General features: G+C 42.8%; 2 protein-coding genes across 3 annotated transcripts in view; one reads left to right on the forward strand and one right to left on the reverse strand.

Moving 5' to 3' along the window:
- The window catches only part of NAA15 (N-alpha-acetyltransferase 15, NatA auxiliary subunit), a 77,839-nt gene extending 76,435 nt beyond the window's left edge, over positions 1 to 1,404 (reverse strand). The window contains exon 1 of one of the 2 annotated variants that reach the window (XM_007456878.1): positions 1,034 to 1,404. In XM_007456878.1, coding sequence (XP_007456940.1) covers positions 1,034 to 1,087 — 54 coding nt within the window. In that variant the 5' untranslated portion in view covers positions 1,088 to 1,404. The remainder of the gene's footprint in view (positions 1 to 1,033) is intronic. The other variant, XM_007456879.1, reaches the window with a different exon arrangement.
- Positions 1,405 to 6,407: 5,003 nt separating this feature from the next.
- Positions 6,408 to 10,053, forward strand: NDUFC1 (NADH:ubiquinone oxidoreductase subunit C1). The gene is made up of 4 exons (XM_007456880.1): positions 6,408 to 6,486; positions 7,026 to 7,129; positions 8,693 to 8,776; positions 9,912 to 10,053. The coding sequence occupies exons 1-3, from the start codon at positions 6,420 to 6,422 to the stop codon at positions 8,750 to 8,752; spliced, it is 231 nt and encodes a 76-aa protein (XP_007456942.1). The 5' UTR covers positions 6,408 to 6,419; the 3' UTR covers positions 8,753 to 8,776; positions 9,912 to 10,053.
- The last annotated feature ends 5,313 nt before the right edge of the window (positions 10,054 to 15,366 follow it).

The raw sequence follows: 15,366 nt of genomic DNA on the forward strand, positions 1-15,366 counted from the left end.
GATATCAAACAAAAAACGTGCAAGAAAGTATTAATTATAGCACCAAAGCTACAAGGCAGATGTTACAGTGTAAACAGTCCCTTCAAACATCATCGCATTTACGGTTATTAAAAAAAAAAAATGCAAACGGCAAACGTGAAATGCAGGGAATTATCGAGCCCGAGCTAGCGTCAAAAAGATCCATTTCACAAGTCCTTATATTCTCTTGCGTCAGGGTCAATACACTTCGCTCTACAAGAAAATCTGTGTCCAGAACTTCTCCGCTGAAAGCTCTTAACTTTCCACTTCCTACTGGACCGCCCCCTCGCAATGGGCCCCACCTCCCAAGGAGGGTGATGTTTCCCGCTCGGAAGCTAAGAAATAAATGTCTCTCCCCTACTCCTGAAAGGAGGTAAAGAGGCCGAGAAGCTGCAGATCCCAGCATTCCTACTGACTCCATCGAGGCTGTCGTTTAGAAGCCTTCCCCTCCTCTTCTGAACGCCTTTCTTCCTTCCCTCCTCCCAGGTCATTCAGTGACCCCGAGCCGGGCGGGGACAGGTGACTCCCAGGAGTAGAGGAAGAGGGAGGGACGGACGATGGAGGGAGAGCCGCGCTTGGGCAATGAATGAGCTGTGCCGCATCCGCACCACCTGTTCCTTCCAAGGGTGTCATCCCGGCCTGCCGGCAGGCTTCCCAAACCACCCGGGCCACCGCTCCTACCCGTGTCGCCCGCTTCCCCGCTGAAGGCCAGGCCTCTGCCCCCTTCGCTCAGGGCGAATGAAAACCGGCCGCTTCGAAGCCAGGAGAATGGGGCCTACTCCGGAACCACGGCCTCCGGAGCGTGGGGACGGGAGGAGGAAGCCCGTGGCCCCTGGCGCGCGGGCCCAAGTGGGAACCCCGAGGAGGGAACGAGGCAGTGCATTCGGCCTGATTAGGAGCACGAAGGCGGGGTCCCGGACGGCGGTGGCCGGGTGCCCCTGGACCGAGGTTAGGGGTGACAGGCCCGTATACCGGCTAAATCCTCCTCACTGCTGGTCCGGAGTCTCCCACTTACCAAGATCCGCTTGAAGAGCGCGTTCTCCTTGGGCGGGAGGCTCACGGCCGGCATCGTTCCGGCTCCTCCCGCTGCTCCCGCCACCGCCGGGCTCGGTCAGTCTGTTTGTCCGACCGCCGTCGCCGCCGCCGTCGTTCCCTGGCTGCTTCAGCCTTGATTGCCCCGATCCACCGCCGCCACCGGGCCTCGGGTGTCACCGCGTCGCCCAACCCAGACACCCCCTTCCCCTCGTAGTCTTTTTTCCCTTCTCACTTAACACTGCCGCCGCCTCCCCCCCCCACGGGTCTCCGTCGGCGGTTCACGTGGTAACTGAACAGACCGACAGAGGCAGCCAAAATGGCGGACGTGGAGAGCTTTCCCACCCGGGTCACACCTCCTAACACGCAGGCGCGATGACCTCCTTTCCCCACCTCCTCAGTCCTGGAGCTTGCTGGGAAACCTGGATGCCCGCCCAGGTCCGCGTAGGACGCGAGGGTCGCGGCAGGCCCCGCCCATCCTTTCGGTTTCTTGTCTCCGAGGCGCCGGGGAAGCTAGGGGAGAGTGGCTAACTGTGGTTCCGACCCCCTCCACATCAAAAGTAGCGATTCCACTACTTTTTGCGATATTGGCTTTTCATTCATTGGGTAGACTCTTCCAGTCTGTATATCATAGTTTGAGCCTAAAGTGCTAAAATCCAGGTGTCCAAAAAGCGGTGTGTTTGATCGTGGACCAAGTGCCTAATTAAGCAGCAGAGGCGGAGGGGAAATGAAAGTTTCACCACAGTGTGCACTTGTAAATAGATCCAGAGAGGATGGGGCTTACCAGTGTCTGAAAAGCGTGAAAGAGTTAACCAAGTAAATGGGCCTGGCTGGGGCATCAGTGATTTACTTTTATTACTTTAAGAGGACCCTGGAAAGGTAGTCAGCCAGATCCGAAGTACCATGTTTGCACTGCCAAAGAAACATCTGAAGGTTAAAGTGTGTGTTTTTATTTCATCGCCGAGTTCTTGCAATGCAGTGTTGAGGACTGTATGAATCACCTTGGGTTGTGAAGAATTCAAGGTCACTGACTCCCCTGGAACTGGCTTCAAGCTAGTGCTTAATACTGTGACTCCCCGTCACTAGAAATCCTTAAATCTTAGGAAGCCGAAGAGTATCTGGCAAGGATACTAGAGAACTACTGCAGTAAGCAAGGTCAGACTGATACCTAATAGAGTCTCTTCAAGCCATTTCACTAAAACTCGACAGTAAAACTATTTTAAAAGTGGCATTCTGTTGATGACTACAAATTTTCACATCGTATGAGCCATTTTTATCCTTGACTGTTTTTGATTATCTCTCTCCAGATCCTGAATTCCATCAGTAGTAGCATTCTGTGCATCATGAATCATTATACAATATATGCAGTAGCTTTGATTTTTTAATCATAGTTACACAGATGTTTTACTGTTTTCGGCTTGCTCTTTAATCCTCCATGGAAGGTGTGAGTTGAGTAAGATGTTTCCCAGTGGAAAAATCTGCGACCAATACTTGGGTTTTCTAGCTGCTATCTTGCATGCCCTCTCCTTTTGCCTGGGGCATAAGTAAGATTTTAGAAGTCAGATCCTGGAATTTCTTCAAATTCTGTGATGTCTCTTTAAAAGTTTCATTAAGAAAGTTGTATGTTCAAGAAACCATTTTTGAGTTTCGAAATACGGCCAGTTTTTTAACTTTAGCTTTAAAAAAAAAAAACTAAGAACAAATTTAGAATTCATAAAACGGCTGTTAGTTACTAGTAACCTTCAAACTTCACCGCCCCCAACAGGTCTTTCAACTATCTGAACTATTAAAAAGTAGAAAAATTGTCTAACTTAAGGTGATAATTTTAGCTTAGCTACTAGCTTGGGTTTCCAAATCTCTAGCTTCATATCCAAAAGTCCTTCTGGCAATATTATTTGCTATGTTTTTCTAAATTTCTCCTGTAAATAATATTCTATTTTCACCTTGGGGGAAGAAAATTTCTGGTCTTTGAAACAAATTGTAGTTTCTACCAGAAGCTGAGTAACTGACTAGATGAGCTAGCAAGATAGTTTAGCAAATATGTTCCTCTTGGCTAATGACAAATAAATAACAATCTTTAAGACTCAGTGAATACTAGTCTGAGTCAACATTTATGTGAGTTACAAACATCCTAGTTAAAATGCACCTACAGGTAGTTGGACCACACAGTCAGTGATTTGATAGCCTGAACTCTACTCTGATAGATCACCACTATTTGACAAATAGCGATCCCATTTAACGGCTTATGCTTTGAATGACAGCTATGCAGGGAGTTAACATATCCAAGGCTAGGTGTGATGATGATGATGGTGGTGGTGGTAGTTATTTCATTCATCTTACACCATGTGTTTGCATATTACTTTTGTGATAAATTCACCATAAATAAAGAAATAACTTTGCAAACTTTAATTCTACAAAAGGGGTACATAGAGTGAAAATCCTCCATCTTCATATATGTAAGAGGTTCTCTATTGACACTTCTATGTCTTTACATATTTACATTTTCTAGAAACAAACATAAAAGAAATCTATGTATTTGCCACCCAGATTTACAAAATGTTAACGTTTTGTGATTGTTTTTGTTTTAATAAAAACTTTCAGATACAGCTATCTCTCTCCAGATTTGAATTTGATGTATAGTATTCTCATGCTTCATAAATCAGTAAACATGCAGGAAGCATTTTTATCCTTTTATACTGTTTTCAACTCTGGCTTTACTTTAACCCTTCCCCGGGAGATGTGAGTTGAGTAAGATGTTTTCCAGTGGAAAAATCTGGGACTAAAAATTTGATTTTCCAGCAACATGGATGGACGTGGAGATTATCATATAAGTCAGACAGAGAAAGACAAATATATGATATGCCTTATATGCGGAATATTAAAATATATATATACAAATGAACTTATTTACAAAACAGAAACAGACTCACAGATTTAGAGAACGAACTTAACTACAGTTACCAGGGAGGAAGGGTGGGGGCGAGGGATAGACTGGAAATTTGGGATTGACATGTACACACTGCTATATTTAAAATAGATAACCAGGGCTTCCCTGGTGGCACAGTGGTTAAGAATCTGCCTGCCTATGCAGGGAATACGGGTTTGAGCCCTGGTCGGGGAAGATCCCACATGCCGCGAAACAACTAAGCCCGTGCACCACAACTACTGAAGCCTGCATGCCTGGAGTCCGTGCTCTGCAACAAGAGAAGCCACCGCAATGAGAAGCCCGCGCACCACAATGAAGAGTAGCCCCCGCTCGCCGCAGCTAGAGAAAGCCCGGGAGCAGCAAGGAAGATCCAGCGCAGCCAAAAATAAATAAATAAAATAAGTAAATTTAATTAAAAAAAAATAAAATAAAACAGATAACCAACAAGGACCTACTGTATAGCACAGGGAACTCATCTAACTATTCTGTAACAACCTAAATGGGAAAAGAATTTGAAAAAGAATAGATACATGTATATGTAAAAATAAAATAAAAATGTGATTTTCTAGCTGCTAACTAGAAAGAGGGAACCCTCTGCCTGGGTCATAAATAAGGTGTTAGCATTCAGTTTCTGGGGATGCTTAAATGAATGTCACGTAGCAACGTCTACCAAAATATCACAGCTATTAGCTCCTGGCTGAAATTGCTTCATCAGGATTCTTTTCAAGATGGAGTTTCACCTACAGCTGCCTACTCCAAGTGTAGGGTTCCATCAGCTCTAACATGCTGAGAGAAATGTGCTTATACTTGATCACTTTCCCAAAATATACACTGGTAAAAGGATACAGGGGGCAAAAGAACAAAACAGCCTTTTCCAAGAGCAGTAGTGAAATTTACTAATTTGCCTAAGGGTTTTGTATGCTCTGACTAAATGTGGCTTCTGTTCCAACTTGTTGGATTCTAGCAAAAGCTGTGTCAGGATAAACTTCCAAGGGATGGGGTAGAAAGGATATACTACTGACAGGTTGCTGGGTGGACAAGAAGCCAAGAAATTGAGAAGCAACAACTGACTCAGCATGTTAGTTGCGTGGTTTGTTTACTTGAGCATGAGTCCAGGAGGCTCAAACTAGGTTACAAACTATAAAGTGACTCACAGTTTAGCAATCTATGTAGCCATCAGTTGCATGTAAAAATGAGCCAGAAAACAGAGAACGATTATTTTACTTTTTTGGTCAATAATTTTTGGTTAACAATTTTTTTCAATAACATTGCAAAATGTTTTAGGAAAGTATAGAAAAGTATAGAAAGAAAGAGATTTGCTAACATTTATTTTGCTCTTAAAATGAACCCAAATGACAGGCTTAAAAGATTAAACCTAATTAAAATATGTAAAAATATACATATTTTTACATGGCCTTTAGACATCAGTTTGAATCGAGAATTAAATGCACAAAAAATCTGGTTCAAATGTGAAAAATAAAACCTATTGGTCAGTACAATAGGTATCAAAGAGATAGGCAAGAGCAAGTTGTTTAAAACTACCAGACACGCTCTAAGCTTCCCAACGACCCTATAGCGTAGGTGTTTTGTTCCAGATATAAAACTGAGGCATGGAGAGGTTAAGTAATTTGCCTAAAAATCATATAGCTAAAAAGAGGTGAGCACGAATGGCGCTTTGAACTTGGCACTTTGAGCCTGCTCTGCAGCTTATGGCCTCAGGGGACTGTCTAAACCTGTTGGGTGGGCTAAGTCCGAGTCCCAACTTCCCCAGCTGTGTGGTCTTGAACTGGTCAGGGCACTTCTGAAATACTAGGATTCTCTTTTCGTCACAGGGTTGTGAGGCTTTACTGTGCTAGTGCGTATAAACAGACTTTGGGAACTGTTAAGAGGTCGTTTCAAATATGAGGTATATACAATACGTCACCTTGGAAGAAGCGCTTGTCTTTTAAGCTTCATCTATAAATTGAGAATGATAATCACGGCGTGTCCTGCGGCCGTTGTGAAAGTGAAATGATAGTGCATGTAAATCAAATGATGCATTAAGGCACAGTGCCTGAAACACCGAATTCTATCAAAATGCTACTATTCAACCCCCTTCACTTGCAGTTTCCCGGCTTACGCAGGAAGATTTTGGTAACTCTCTTTGTAAGTGTCCCTGGGGTGGGGGTCTGAAATAAACTCTCCGAGGACAGAGACGCGGCTAAACTACCTTTTACTTTCCCCCCTTGTAATCACCTCCTTCGTAATCCCACTGTGCAGATTGAGGGCTGAGACCAGAAGAGCTAGAGTACCGCGCGGTAACTCCAATTCTTGGGGTTAGCGCCCGCACGCGGAGCGGCCGCAGGGCCAGCGGTTCCGCGCCTCCGCCCGCCAGGGGGCGCTCGGCCGGACGCCGACCCCCGAGAGCGGCGGGGCTGGCGGAGGCGGAGCCCAACCCGGCAAGATGGCGTCGTACGCTTTGTTGCGCCCTTTCTCCAAGCTGCTGGCCCCGGCCAGGCTCCCGAGCGGCTGTAAGTGTCCCTCCTCGAGCAGGCCGCCCCGACCTTCCAGCCTGCGGCTCCCAGAGCGAACCCAGCCCCGCGGGGGCAGGAGGCGGCTGCGCCCAGGGCTTGTCCGGCAGTGACCTTCGCCGGCCCGCCTCCCGCAGCCCACGCCTGCCTCCACCAGCGACTCTCGGCTCCTCGTCAGCCGCCGCCCACCCTCCTCCCAGTGCCGTCCGACCCCTCGGGGTCTCGGCGAATGGACTTTGAGTCCCTCCTCCTGCAGACGCGGGAGAAGGAGACCCTCCCGGGGGCGCTTCTATCCGCCCACCCCCGAGACGTCGGAGGGTCGCCAAAGCCCGTGTACGAGGCTTTGAAGGCGCTACCCGGTCTGGCCCTGCTGGTGGCCCAGGGCGAGTTACTAGGCCTCTCTGAACCTCTCTTTCTGTGGCTGTTTAAATGAGGAAGTAGAAGGGGGAATTAAAAGCGACAATACGCATGTAAATGTCAGGTTTATCCCTACAGGGCGGTAAGTTATAGATTTAGAGACCCTTTCTGTCCCCTTTCAGCTTCAGCGAGGTCAAAGTTCTACATTCGGGAACCGCCACAAGGCAGACCTGACTGGCTGAAGGTTGGACTGACCTTGGGCACCTCCGTTTTCTTGTGGATCTATGTAAGTATATACTCCCTTAAATCGTGCTACTCCAGCACGCTGGAGAGGACAAGTACCGGTGTGAGGTTGAATGTTGCGCAGCAAATCTCCCATACCATAGGTTACTTATGTAACTGCTAATAATAATCTATTTCTCCAGGAGGGAAATCCCAAGGACTAAAAAATATTAAGGTTTCAGAGGCATCGAGAAAGTATAATGAGGCTGAAATTTCTGTCATTGTTCCTTAGCCTGGTTTTGTCGTGAATGGCAGTTTTACTACATATTAATTATCCTTTAGTTTATTTCTTAATAAAGATGGAGGCAGGTTGGGGTTTTATGAAGGCACTTTTTTCAGATGCCATAAGGGACAGATCGTAAATGAACAGGCTATACAAATTAAATCCCATTGGACTTACAAGATATAAGATTTTAACAATGTTTGTGTAAATACATTGTTGGAAATTGTACCTAGTGTGTAGCAGACTTTTTCTCTTTTTTTTGTCTTTGTTTACAGTATGCCAAATGCTTTACCTGTAAAACCTTGTTTAATTTTTTCAACAACACTATGTGGTAGTACTATTATTGTTGACCTTTTATGGGTGTAGGAAACACTTGGATAAATTAATTTGCCAAACCAAGTTCTCCCTGACTTCAGAGCTACACTGTAGACCACTGTGAAATACTGTCTCTCCATAGATAAAATTTTTAAAAGTATCTGTGCTACATTAGTATTTAAATTTTTTGTTTTGGAATTTCCTCCACTGCCGCCCACCTCCAGCTCTTAGATCTCTTATTTGGGATTTTTTTCATCAAAGTGGTTCAGCTCTTTGACATGGAAAGGAGGAAGAGATATTGAAAGTGACTTACAACTTAGTAACTAATCCTTTCAAAATAATGTTTGTTATAATGTAACTTTATACGTTCTTAAAATTTTCCTAAAAAGAAACTTGTTGCTGAGAGCTCTGATTGATACTGAATCTTTGCAACACATGTCACCCTATATCAGCCATCGTTCTAGTTGCATATTCTGTCAGACAGTGGTTCTGAGAAAGTGGCTGTCCTCCGTGACATCTAATTAATACATATATAGTTGGGGGATGTGGGTTGGTCGTTCACTCACAGTATCATACTTCGGAGGTTAGAAGTATAGTACACATCCACCAACCCCATCTAATAACCAGGTTCTGCTCTGTCCTGTTGCTTTAGCCCCTCTGTGGCAAGGCTCTCCATTCCATTCATTACCCACTGAGTGAAGTAATTTATTTGCAGAAGTTGGATTTAAACTTTTTTTTTTTTTTTTTACATCTTTATTGGGGTATAATTGCTTTACAATGGTGGGATTTAAACTGTTAAGCGTTGCCTTCTCAAATTTATAGTATGTCAGATTGTGGTGAACAAGTACATATCATTCATAGCTTTTGGACTTTTGTATCCCTTAGCCTTTTATTTCTAACTAGAATAGTTGTAATTCTTTTCATCTATCCTTATTTCTCTTGCAAAATATAAGTATCATTAGTTGATCTTCTCGTCTTTAAGTTGCCAGGAAGATGACATTTCTCATTTTAACTCTTACCTACTTCTAGCTCATCAAACAACATAAGGAAGATGTCTTAGAGTATGAAAGAAGAAATGGGTTGGAATAAACTTTTGAAATACCGATCCAGTAAGTATGTGATTTTCTAGGATTGAATAGACTATGCAAGTTAATTTGACCTCTTTTTAAATAATGTGTTGTGACTTTTTTTATTAGGTTTATACTTTTTAGCACCTGTATTCCTGTCTGTGACAAATCTATGATTTTTTTTTTTTTGCGGTATGCGGGCCTCTCACTGTTGTGGCCTCTCCCGTTGTGGAGCGCAGGCTCCAGCCGCGCAGGCTCAGCGGCCATGGCTCACGGGCCCAGCCGCTCCACGGCATGTGGGATGTTCCCGGCCACCAGGGACCCAAATTTAAGAATTTTTAATACCTTGGCTCAAGGATCTCTTAGCATAATCATTTTTAATCATTACACTTTGACTGCGTTCAAAGGAAGTTGTGCTTAAGAATGAAACCAAAATCATATTCTCTTAAATCTAATAGTGCTGTACACAGTGCCTTCATAGCATTTAGGACAAGTTATCATTGTTTGTGTATGTATTTCTTAATACCTGTTTGTCATATACCACTCTTGAGTGTAAAATTCCATGAGAACAGGGCATTCAGTTGTTAAATTTCTTACTGCATGACGATTTTATTATGATTGTCGTTACAACTAACACCCAGTTGGACAATTCCTGATAAAACCTAGCTGTGAATAAGATAGAATACACTGCATGGTCTGTTATTTAAAAGAGAGTGAGTTTATTTTATATGTATATGTGTGCCATATTTCTGAAAATATTTTTAAAGAAATCCTATATTAATCCTTTTGTAAAATGAAAAATCATCCTTATAAATCTCAGCTTTCTTGGATTAGGTTGATTAAAGTAGATAACTTATATGTGCTGGAGAATAAAATAGTAATCACAAATGTACATTTTGTTCTATTATTATCACCTTGCCCATTTCACTGCTTCAGTCAATCAAGAGATAAAAATGAAATAGGTTTTTAAATCAAAACCAGATGCTTTTGCTACTCCTGTAGTTAAGATTTAAAAAAAAAACTTTTTTGCTAAAATTTAGATAAAATGAGGAGTTGATATTCTTTGTGGATTTGTTTTTTTAGACTTCCCCTGATACTTTAAGGTGCATTGTTCAGAATGGTCTAATTTTAATATTACTTCTGCTGGTTAATGCTACAGTTTTCTTTTTTTTCCATTATAGGTATATAGTGTTTTAGCAGTTCCTCTGGATTCACCAATCTCTTGAGCTGTAAACTGAGAGAAAGAGTTACATGTGAATATATGTCAAGTCAGCATTTGTGTTTCACATAATTAAATTAAAAAATACTTCTGTATTCTTCAGATTATGTACATTGTGACAATGTATAAAATGTCAACTCTAACGTAAATTACTAGAAGTATTTTCATGTGGAAAGTGCCATCTGATAATTGGGTCAGTGGTAATTAAGGACACATTGGTAAGAAAACTTTTTAAGGATATAAATTAAAAAAAAAATCACTGCTGAGGATTTAATCCTTCTATCAACTTCTGATTGCTATTCAGAACACTTATTTAGTGATCAGGATGATAGAACTACTCCTACTCTATTGTTTAAAATACAAAAGAACCCAAATACTATTTTCTTCTTACCAGAGTTTCTTCTGACTCCATTTGCTTGCGTTTGAATGAGTTTCATTTGGGTGACTGTTGTTAACACCGGTATGGCCACAGTTGGCTCTTTTTGCTAATATGACTTTCATCCAATGAATAACAGACTATTCAAAAGAAGGAGTTGGTGAGAGCTAATATAGACAAATGAAAAAACACTTCATTTATCCCTCATTAAAACCCTTTCTTGTGAATCAGTTAACACCTATTTATATGCCACTTCATTAACATATAATTTAAACACTTAATGTATTAATACTATACATTTAAAAGTGTATTATTTATATCTCCATTCTGATGTTAAATAGAAAGTTTCATTGCCTTATAAATGGCTTTGTTTGTGTTTTGGGCTCTGGCCAACACTTACTCTGGGAGATTCATGGCCCAATACCTTTGGAAGTCACTTCTGAACATAAATTCAGAGTTACATTATCTCAGAATAAGTATTTAATCCAAATTCAGTGAAAGACCAGATAAAACAGTAACTATTAACTTTTGTCAATTCGGAGTCCTAGGTGGTAGAACTGGAAAGGACCTTAGGGGGTCATATAGACCAATTCCATAATTTTACAAATGCAGAAACCACGGGTAAAGAGTCATTTGCCCAATATCACTGGAAAGTAGAATGATGGACTCTTAAAGATGACCATGTCCTACTCCCCAGAATTTGTATCTATGTTATGTTAGGTTACGCAAAGGGGAATTAAGGTTGCAGATGGAATTAAGTGTACTAATCAGCTGACATTGAGATGGAGAGATTATCCTGGATTATCTGGTTGGGCCTGATGTAATCACAAGGGTCCTTAGAAGTGGAAGAGGGAGGCATCAGTATGTGTCAGAGTGGTGTGATATGAGGAAGGTTCAGCCGGCCATTGCTAGCTTTGAAGATGAAAGACGGCCAAGAGCCAAGGGACAGAGAAGTCAAAGAAATTCTACCCTGGAGCCTCCGGAAAGGAACACAGCCTTGCTGACACCTTAACTTTAGCCCAGTGAGACCCATGTCGGATTTCTCATCTGCAAAAATGTAAGATAATAAATTGTGTTGTTTTATTTATTTATTTTATTTTATTTTGCGTTACACGGGCCTCTCACCGTTGTGGCCTCTCCCGTTGCGGAGCACAGGCTCTGGACGCACAGGCCCAGCGGCCATGGCTCACGGGCCCAGCCGCTCCGTGGCACATGGGATCTTCCCGGACCAGGGCACGAACCCGTGCTCTCAACCACTGCGCAGTAGGAAACTAATACTGTCACATGGTAATGGACCAAGAAGTCAGGTATCAACTCCCAGTTCAAGGAACTTTACCCTAAAAGAGACACTTAAAATTCACATCCCTAAAGGGAACAGAAAACTCTAATAAGACACTTGAAATGATGGAAACTGATACCCTTAGTTGGAAATAAAATACAGCTTTAACAAGCAAGATTTACTGTATGTCAGGCCTTGAAAACAAAGCTGCCCTGTGTGGACTTTCATCTTGATCGTGCCTCTAACTCCAGGGGGAGCCATTCATGAAGACTAGGGCTGTCCAAAAGAACTTTCTGCAGTGATGGACATGTTCTGCCTGTGCTAGCCAGCGTAGTAGCCACTACTCCCATGTGGCTGTTGAGCATTTGGAATGTGATTAATGTGACTGCATTTTTTTTAGTTTTATTTCCTTTTCATTAAATAGCCACATGGGGCTGGTGGCTGCCGTATTGGACAGTACAGATGCAGATTACTCTGAGTAACACTTCCTAGAGTTGTGCCACACAGGGGCACTGGTGAAAGGTGCTTTCTAAACTAAATATTGAAACCCAACTCAAATTATATTAAACTAAAAAACAGTTATGAGGGTACAGAGTGACTCACAGACTGCCGTAACAGGCATGCATCTGAGCCCAGGAATAATTGGGGCCTGGAATTCAAATGTTATCCAGACTTTTGCTCTTGGCTCTGCTTTCTGCCTATTGTGCTTTATTTCCTTTGCACACAGACCGTCTCTTCCCCAGCCCACATTGTAAAGAGAAGGCTACAGTCAGTAGTCTCTTAAACTGAGATGTTTTAGCTGGACTGAACAAGAATCGTTCTGATACACAACTCCTAAAAAGAACTTGGTCAAATGATGGTTCCTTTAGCAATAATGTAAAAGAATTTCCATAAAAAAGAAGATAGAGACAAATTCATATGTCAAATGTCAAGTTTTTTATTAGATCAAAATCAGACCTTTTTTTTCAGATTCAGTGTCTGTGAGATAGTCATTAAATTAGTTTCTTAAGTTGCCACAGGAAAAAAAAAAGCTATAGGAGCTCAGTTTTAAGTATAAGAAGTTGTTATGGGTTAAATTTTGGTCCCCAAAAAGATATGTTGAAGTCCTAGCCCCCATTATCTCAGAATGTAACCTTATTTGGAAATAGGGTATTTGCAGGTATAATTAGTTAAAATGAGAATACTGGGGTAGAGTGGGCCCTTAGCCCAATGTGACTGGTATGTTTCTAAGGAGAAAAGACACAGACACACAGAAGACAGGAATGATGGAGGCAGGGACTGGAGTGATGCATGTGGAAAGCAAGGATTACCGGTAAATGTCAGAAGCTGGAAAGGTTCTCGCCTACATGTTTCACACCTTGACTTCAGACTTCTAACCTCCAGAACTGTGAGAGAATAAAGTTTGTTGTTTTAAGCCATCCAAGTCTGTAGTAATTTGTTATGGTAGCCTTAGGAAAATAATATGGAAGGGGTAGGGAATGTCATGTTTATTTTACTACAGAAGAGAAAGTGAATAGATGGGAAGAGTACTGAGGAACCTCCAAGAATAGTTTAAGAATTTACCATCTTGATTGCCCTTTCTCCTTCATTTAATCGAAATGTTTTAGGCCATCAAAAGTGTGCATACCAAATGTAAAATAGATAGCTAGTGGGAAGCAGCCACGTAGCACAGGGAGATCAGCTCAGTGCTTTGTGACCACCAAGAGGGGTGGGATAGGGAGGGTGGGAGGGAGATGCAAGAGGGAGGGGATATGGGGATATATGTATACGTGTGGCTGATTCACTTGGTTATACAGCAGAAACTAACACACCACTGTAAAGCAATTATACTCCAATAAAGATGTTTAAAAAAAAAAAGCGTGCTGGGCTTCCCTGGTGGCGCAGTGGTTGGGAGTCCACCTGCCGATGCAGGGGACACGGGTTCGTGACCCGGTCCAGGAGGATCCCACATGCCGCGAAGCGGCTGGGCCTGTGGGCCATGGCCGCTGAGCCTGCGTGTCCGGAGCCTGTGCTCCGCGACGGGAGGGGCCACAACAGTGAGAGGCCCGCGTACCGCAAAAAAAAAAAAAAAAAAAAAAAAAAGCGTGCTTATCAGCACTTTTTCAAATTGCTTTCCAATTTGTCTTCCTAGATACTCTTCTAAATTGTTTCACTTTATATCCATATTGATCTGTTGAAAGTACAGGTTATAGCTTAGGGATTTAATATTTTAAAAAAACAGCTGTTTCTAGCTTTCTGTGGAGCCTAGGAAATCACTCAGTGTTTGAAAATTGCCTTTAATTATATGGAACTTAAGCCTTGAGTAAGTATGACTAATAGTGCCAGTGGTTAGGGAGCTTTGTGAGCTCCCTCTCTTACAATATGTTTTCAAAACTAATATTGTCTTTGTCAACAATCACAGTTAGGTGGAGATCATCTTAGATAAACCAAGTTAACTCTAACCCTAAGTTCTTGTTTTCCCAAGAAGACCAAGAGAAATGTCAAGGATGTGCTCAAGGGCAGCATTATAAACAATGTGACTAACAGCTGGGAAACTACTGTCTCAGCCTTAACAGAGTCTTGTATAGCGAAGACCTACTGTTAAAATTCTCTCAGCATTCTGGAGAAACAGCTTGCTACAGAGTGAATTTGACACCCCACAGGCATGTCCTTTCTTGGGAAGTGTTTCATCAAAATGTGGGAAGAGTGACATCAAAATGGAAAGCCACATATCCTACAGGAGCAGTAGAGTAGGTGGCAAATTCCCTTTGATCCAAGAGGCATGAGCTTTTGGCTAAGATGAAAAGGGTTGTGGAGAAGTGGCATTATTTATCTCACAGTTCTTGCCTTTGCCAGCTGGGATGGCCACATCCAACCTAGAGGACACGATGAACTCCCTGCTGGACCTTACCATATGATGATGAGATGGTGGACTATAATGGATCCTATCATGTGCGCACTGAGAGGCATCAGAACATTGTAAGTGGGCCTGGAGCTTCGGCTTAGACTGGAAGTCAGAGTCTAGCACTGCCTTCTCCAACTAGCTGAGCGTGTTTCACACCTAATGTGCTTTACAGCTGACAACAACACAATGAATAAAGGAGTTATCCACATTTTACTCATGTGGCTACTCATTAAAATGCATTTACTGCCTTTGACTATTTCCTCTCCCTGGCAACTAAGTCAAAATTCAGCCCTAAGTAGACCAAAGAAAGAATGAGCTGTAGTGGTAAACAGATTTGTTTTCTCTTTTAATTTTAAATTGGGCTGCACCAAATTGGAAATGATTAGGAGCTCTCACCACAGATTTGATTTGATTTGTCAGTCTGTACTAGCTGCTAGCAGTTCATTCTAGGACGTATACTTGATGCTGGGCAAAGGTAGCAAGTGTACTAACCTTCATTTTGTTACTTTCAGGACTACCTAACTTGGTGGAGGGTCTGGGTCTAGCCCCTTCTTTGGGGCTTGGAAGTCTAAATCTGACCTCTCATTAACACAGATGACCTATTTGCCTTAAGGTTTAATCACTAGGAATAGCTAGTGACTGAGCATCAGAAAACTAGTTCTGGGGCTCCCCTGGTGGCGCAGTGGTTGAGAGTCCGCCTGCCGATGCAGGGGACGTGGGTTCATGTCCCGGTCCGGGAGGATCCCACACGCCGCAGAGCGGCTGGACCCGTGAGCCATGGCCGCTGAGCTTGCACGTCCGGAACCTGTGCTCAGCAACAGGAGAGGCCACAACAGTGAGAGGCCCGCGTACCGCAAAAAAAAAAAAAAAAAAAAAAA

Source organism: Lipotes vexillifer, unplaced genomic scaffold (genome assembly GCF_000442215.2).
Source record: "Lipotes vexillifer unplaced genomic scaffold, Lipotes_vexillifer_v1.1 scaffold63, whole genome shotgun sequence".
NCBI lineage: Eukaryota > Metazoa > Chordata > Mammalia > Artiodactyla > Lipotidae > Lipotes > Lipotes vexillifer.

Excerpts from the sequence above, each read along its gene's own strand:
- NDUFC1 (XM_007456880.1), top strand. The coding sequence starts at position 6,420 with ATGGCGTCGTACGCTTTGTTGCGCCCTTTCTCCAAGCTGCTGGCCCCG. Across the intron at positions 6,487-7,025 it reads GGCCAGGCTCCCGAGCGGCT|CTTCAGCGAGGTCAAAGTTC; the intron begins GTAAGTGTCCCT and ends GTCCCCTTTCAG. Across the intron at positions 7,130-8,692 it reads CCGTTTTCTTGTGGATCTAT|CTCATCAAACAACATAAGGA; the intron begins GTAAGTATATAC and ends ACCTACTTCTAG.